General features: G+C 35.0%; 1 protein-coding gene across 1 annotated transcript in view; it reads right to left on the bottom strand.

Moving 5' to 3' along the window:
• LOC107555300 (cyclin-K-like) overlaps positions 1–6,312 on the bottom strand; it is a 12,078-nt gene extending 5,766 nt beyond the window's left edge. Inside the window, exons 1-3 of the mRNA XM_016238056.1 lie at positions 6,173–6,312; positions 652–925; positions 462–543 (exon numbers count right to left, since the gene is read on the bottom strand). Coding sequence (XP_016093542.1) covers positions 462–543; positions 652–854 — 285 coding nt within the window. The 5' untranslated portion in view covers positions 855–925; positions 6,173–6,312. The remainder of the gene's footprint in view (positions 1–461; positions 544–651; positions 926–6,172) is intronic.
• Positions 6,313–6,620: the final 308 nt, after the last annotated feature.

Genomic DNA, 6,620 nt, shown 5'->3' on the forward strand with positions numbered 1-6,620 from the left:
GCGATTAATCGCGATTAATCGTTTGACAGCACTATAATAAAAACATTTTCCATGAAGGCCATCAAAATTACAAATTTCGACTCCAAATAACTCTGGATAATCACAACTTGGACCAACCAGCAATTGTTTGGTCTTGTAGATTAAATAGTATTGTAAATGAAATATGTTGAATTTATAGTACGAATAAAGATAAATGAAAGAATATCAATAAACAGTGAAATATTTTATAATGACATATAACGCCATGGGTACTGAAGCAGGTCATGAGAACTGAATTGCAACTGAAGTGGTATAAAACTAATTCTGTTATTAGAATAACTAAATAAAAACTTACCCCGGTTACCGCTGTACACAAAGCAGCACTTAGCCTATAAACACTGTCGGCTATGAAGCATTATACGGTAGGACGAAAAGAAAATGCTATGGATGAAATCAGATTTTCAAGAGCATGTTGTACTCACATATCTGGGAAACTGTTTGAAAGAATGAAACATGTAAAAACGATGAAAGTATGTTATTCCAGTTGCCAGAGTGTCATAATGTCTTAACAATTGGTTAAGGAGAATATCAGAATCCTCTCACCATTTCAAAACCATTCCTACACAGAACTGAAACTATGTATATGTATACATGGCAGTATTAAAAGGATACAGTCCCAGACGTGTCCCGACGTCGAATATGAACCGGGCTCCCTCTCGTCTGTACCGGGCTTCTGTGGCTGGATCCATGCCATCGGACTGGGACGGGGTGTGGGCCAGGTCCTTCTTGTCCCAGTACCAGCATGGCTTTGTATGGTCCAGACTTGTGGCAAAACTTCCAGCAGTGGTGTTAGAGTTCTCCTTGCCGTCCTTCATTTGGAAGGAAGTGACAGCTGAAGCCAAACTAGACTATCAGTCCGCCGTTGGACAGCAATAGTTGCGCAGGTCTGTGCAGCAAAAGACGGAGGATATCAGTTAGTTAATTACCTGTTAACCTCACACATGCTTAAAAGACAATTACTATTCAGAAGACATTATCAATTCGACTGTACTGACACTGAACTAAATTAAGCTGGATACTGAGACTATTGTCTACAGTAAAGCTGTTTTGCAAGTGAAATGGAAGTCATCATGAATTTTGCAACATTGATAATGTTATGGCATTGAACTGAATCAACATGGAACTGAATTGAGCTGAATAATGATACTACTTTCTTCTTCAGAGCTACTTTAAAGGGGTCATATGATGCGATTTCAATTTTTCCTTTCTCTTTGGAGTGTTACAAGCTCTTGGTGCATAAAGAAGATCTGTAAAGTTGCAAAGACTAAAGTCTCAAATAAGAGATATTCTTATATAAAAAGAGATATTCTTTATAAAATTAAGAGTTAACCACGCCTACTTAAAACGGCTCGTTCTAACACGCCCCCACATGTCTACATCACTATGTGGGAAGATTTGCATAACGCCGCCCAAATGTTCACACAAAGAAAGAAGGCGTGACTTTTATTCTCGCTGTAGTATTGTTGCTGCCGCCGCCATGTCGTGAAGGCGCTGTGTGCTTCGTTGTGAAAGCGAAACTACTTTGTTTGGCCTTCCAAAAGAGGACGATATCTGCTTCGTCATGCCTGGAGCTGATCCGTGCTGGTCGCTGAGGGAATACATCAACTTTGCGCTGTGGATCGCCGGATCGGCTTTCACCGTGGACGAAGCAGAGTCCAGCCCGGGGTCGTCACATGTGGTTGCCGCAAGCATCACAGTATGTGAGGGACGTAGCATTTCTGTCACAAGCTTGAGGTATTCAGCCAATCACAACGCACTGGATAGCTGGCCAATCACAGCACAGTGTTTCAGAAAGGCGGGGCATAGAGGAGAAACAATAATGTACAGTATGTGGAAAATAATGTGTTTTTAACCTTAAACCGCATAAACACATTTCATTACACCAAATAATGTTCTTTTTAGCAGCATCATATGACCCCTTTAAAGCTGAGATTGAAGTTTAAAACATTAATACAGGTATTTTACCGTTTATTACTGTGAAGGTGCTTTAAAAATCTGCATTGTATAAAGCACTACATAAACAAACGTGACTGCAAGTAATTACTTTAAAAAGCTATTAATTAACCAATGCAACTCACAAATCACAAAAGTACCGTGTATTACCATTACTTTTTGACATTGTTATCAGTGAACATTTCAGATAATAATATGTGAAGTAGACTATGGAAAATACCATACCATGGTATAAGGCCGAGAAAGGTAAAAAAAAAAATCGCATGAAAACATTATCTAGTACACATTTAGCATTTGCAAAAATCTTTTTTTTTTCTCATTGTAACATTATTTTTTGACAAATAAGAACATTTCACAACCAAATTGTCATTAGAGTAAAGCTTCTGAACATGAAAGTAATTGTTTCAATTCACATTGTTCTCAATTACGACTCTGATTAACGTTAGACTCTTAAAGATTTAGTAGAGCATTATAATATTATTGGATTCAATATTTTTTACTTTAAAGTATTGTCAGACTCAGAACAGTATTAATTTCATATAGTAATAATAAAAAAAATAAAATAATTAAAACAAATAGCACACCTTTTTTTCGTAAGAATTAGTACAAAATGTGTTTCTTGAAAACAATTAAATTCTCATGAAATCCGCCAAACAACGCATTACCATCTGACCAGCAGTGTTGGGGAAAGTTACTTTTAAAAGTAATGCATTACAATATTGCGTTACTCCATAAAAAAAGTAACTAATCACGTTACTTAGTTACTTTTTATGGAAAGTAATGCGTTATGTTACTTTTGCGTTACTTTTTAAATCTGCGTGTATATAGGGCTTGCTTGTTTGTTTTTAAAATAAAAAAGTTCTATTTCTGGCAAATATAAAAGCCTTTTCACAGCAAAAGTGAAATGAATAAGCCTCAGGCTGAAGGAAATGTAAATTTACGTCCGTACAGTAGAGCGCAGTTAGAAAAACACTTCAGCAATAAACAAAGACACAAATGTTGGTCTAGAGTAATTTGTGCTTATTAGTACGCTTGAACTGGATCATCGAAGCTCAGAAGCAAAGACATTGGTTAATAGAACGGGATTAAATACATAAAGCATATTTGTGTTGTTTAACATTTAATTATTGCAGGTTTGCGTCATATTCTGAGTTGCATTATTTTATTCATTTTGAGGAATACTGAATCTGTGTGGTTTTGTTGTTTTTTTTGTCAGTGAGATGCATTAATGCATATTCATATTTATTTTAGGACTACAGTAACTTCTTCTGATTTCTCTCAACATGGGGACAGAAGAGCTGCCAATCAATAAATTGGAAAAAAAAATTAACTTGCGTTACTTATTTGAAAAAAAACCTCAGATATTCTCTTGTAAATTAAAAAGTAATGCGTTACTTTACTAGTTACTTGAAAAAAGTAATCTGATTACGTAACTTGCGTAACTTGTAATATATTACCCCCAACACTGAACACCAGTAACATATTATGAATATGAATTTCCCATATTGCCATGAATAGCATCTCAAACACACAATACTAAGACTCAAATCTAAACATTATATAATTAAATCTTTTTTTTTTTATATAATAATTTGTCACACAAACATTAACAATGTAACACTAGTAATAACACATGTGAATTACCTATGTAAACAAATACATTTGAAGGTAAATTCAAGGGAAACTCACCATGTGCACATTTCAACAGGCAACCTTAGAAGTACCTTTCCATAACTTTTATGATGATGATGATGATGATAATGATAATAATAATAATAATAATATCGCATGCTATTTTAAAATTATTTTTATTATTAAATATTTATTTTTTTGCGTTACATCTTGTTTGGACTAATCCTAACTATTGCTAAACTAAATAAAATGAGTAAAAAAAAAAGCACCTGGCAAAGAAAAAAAAAAATATATATATATATATATAAATTATGGTATATATTATGGTAAATATGCACACACACACCCACATATATACAGTGGGTATCTGTGGATCGCCGGATCGGCTTTCACCGTGGACGAAGCAGAGTCCAGCCCGGGGTCGTCACATGTGGTTGCCGCAAGCATCACAGTATGTGAGGGACGTAGCATTTCTGTCACAAGCTTGAGGTATTCAGCCAATCACAACGCACTGGATAGCTGGCCAATCACAGCACAGTGTTTCAGAAAGGCGGGGCATAGAGGAGAAACAATAATGTACAGTATGTGGAAAATAATGTGTTTTTAACCTTAAACCGCATAAACACATTTCATTACACCAAATAATGTTCTTTTTAGCAGCATCATATGACCCCTTTAAAGCTGAGATTGAAGTTTAAAACATTAATACAGGTATTTTACCGTTTATTACTGTGAAGGTGCTTTAAAAATCTGCATTGTATAAAGCACTACATAAACAAACGTGACTGCAAGTAATTACTTTAAAAAGCTATTAATTAACCAATGCAACTCACAAATCACAAAAGTACCGTGTATTACCATTACTTTTTGACATTGTTATCAGTGAACATTTCAGATAATAATATGTGAAGTAGACTATGGAAAATACCATACCATGGTATAAGGCCGAGAAAGGTAAAAAAAAAAATCGCATGAAAACATTATCTAGTACACATTTAGCATTTGCAAAAATCTTTTTTTTTTCTCATTGTAACATTATTTTTTGACAAATAAGAACATTTCACAACCAAATTGTCATTAGAGTAAAGCTTCTGAACATGAAAGTAATTGTTTCAATTCACATTGTTCTCAATTACGACTCTGATTAACGTTAGACTCTTAAAGATTTAGTAGAGCATTATAATATTATTGGATTCAATATTTTTTACTTTAAAGTATTGTCAGACTCAGAACAGTATTAATTTCATATAGTAATAATAAAAAAAATAAAATAATTAAAACAAATAGCACACCTTTTTTTCGTAAGAATTAGTACAAAATGTGTTTCTTGAAAACAATTAAATTCTCATGAAATCCGCCAAACAACGCATTACCATCTGACCAGCAGTGTTGGGGAAAGTTACTTTTAAAAGTAATGCATTACAATATTGCGTTACTCCATAAAAAAAGTAACTAATCACGTTACTTAGTTACTTTTTATGGAAAGTAATGCGTTATGTTACTTTTGCGTTACTTTTTAAATCTGCGTGTATATAGGGCTTGCTTGTTTGTTTTTAAAATAAAAAAGTTCTATTTCTGGCAAATATAAAAGCCTTTTCACAGCAAAAGTGAAATGAATAAGCCTCAGGCTGAAGGAAATGTAAATTTACGTCCGTACAGTAGAGCGCAGTTAGAAAAACACTTCAGCAATAAACAAAGACACAAATGTTGGTCTAGAGTAATTTGTGCTTATTAGTACGCTTGAACTGGATCATCGAAGCTCAGAAGCAAAGACATTGGTTAATAGAACGGGATTAAATACATAAAGCATATTTGTGTTGTTTAACATTTAATTATTGCAGGTTTGCGTCATATTCTGAGTTGCATTATTTTTATTCATTTTGAGGAATACTGAATCTGTGTGTTGTTGTTGTTTTTGTGAGTGAGATGAATTAATGCATATTCATATTTATTTTAGGACTACATCTTCTGATTTCTCTCGACATGGGGACAGGAGCGCTGCCAGTCAATACATTGGAAAAGAAAAAGTAACTTGCGTTACTTATTTGAAAAAGTAACTCAGATATTCTCTTGTAAATTGAAAAGTAATGCGTTACTTTACGTTACTTGAGACAAGTAATCTGATTGCGTAACTCGCGTTACTTGTAATGCGTTACCCCCAGCACTGCTGGTAACTGTATCACGGTTATCGTCGCAATAAATAAGATCATATTCGAGGCCGTTGATCTCACGCGCGGTACAATATTTCAAGTTCTATTTAAAGTCTATTTGTGACTCATTGGTTTCGTAAGCTCAAGTGTCATCAGCTACAGACCCCACAGACATACCAAACCTATCCGATGTCTCAGAGCGTGTATAATATAATGTGACTACCGTAGCTGCTTATCCAGCAAATCTGATGTTTATGCGAAAAGAGCAGTTTGATCTGTTATCCCTGCATTCATTTTGACAGTGAGAGTAAAGCGCTTTCAAACCCGCTAATGAAAGATCAGGTTCATTACTCATCCCACATTTGATAAATATATATGTAACTACTCGGTCATCTTACCGGGATGGTATATGATTCGCTTATGATCTCGATGAGTTCCGCAGTTGGATAAAATCACAATCTTCTTCACATTCACGACATGGACGCGACCACTTCTTCCGGCGCGTCTTCTTTTGCCTCTTCTCAGCGGCGCTTGTGCGTCAATAAACCCACTGGAGCCGCATTAGCGCCGCCCGCAGGCTTGGAGGACATACACACCAAATCAAATCAGCCGAACCTCATTACGCAGTAAAACTGCCATTTGAGCAGTAACATATGTAAGAGATCATACCATTATCTATATAGCACCAACCTCTTGTAGGGTTATTTTAACCCAATGCATTGGGTAGTAAGTTTTACCCAATATATTGGGTTATAGAACAACTAATTTGTTGGGTTATTGGGTGTATTGTTGTTGTTATCATTATTATTGCTGCTGCTACATAACAACATGCAGCTTACAAATATA

The sequence above is a fragment of the Sinocyclocheilus grahami genome, unplaced genomic scaffold, assembly GCF_001515645.1.
Source record: "Sinocyclocheilus grahami isolate Dianchi unplaced genomic scaffold, SAMN03320097.WGS_v1.1 scaffold530.1, whole genome shotgun sequence".
Taxonomy (NCBI): Eukaryota; Metazoa; Chordata; class Actinopteri; order Cypriniformes; family Cyprinidae; genus Sinocyclocheilus; species Sinocyclocheilus grahami.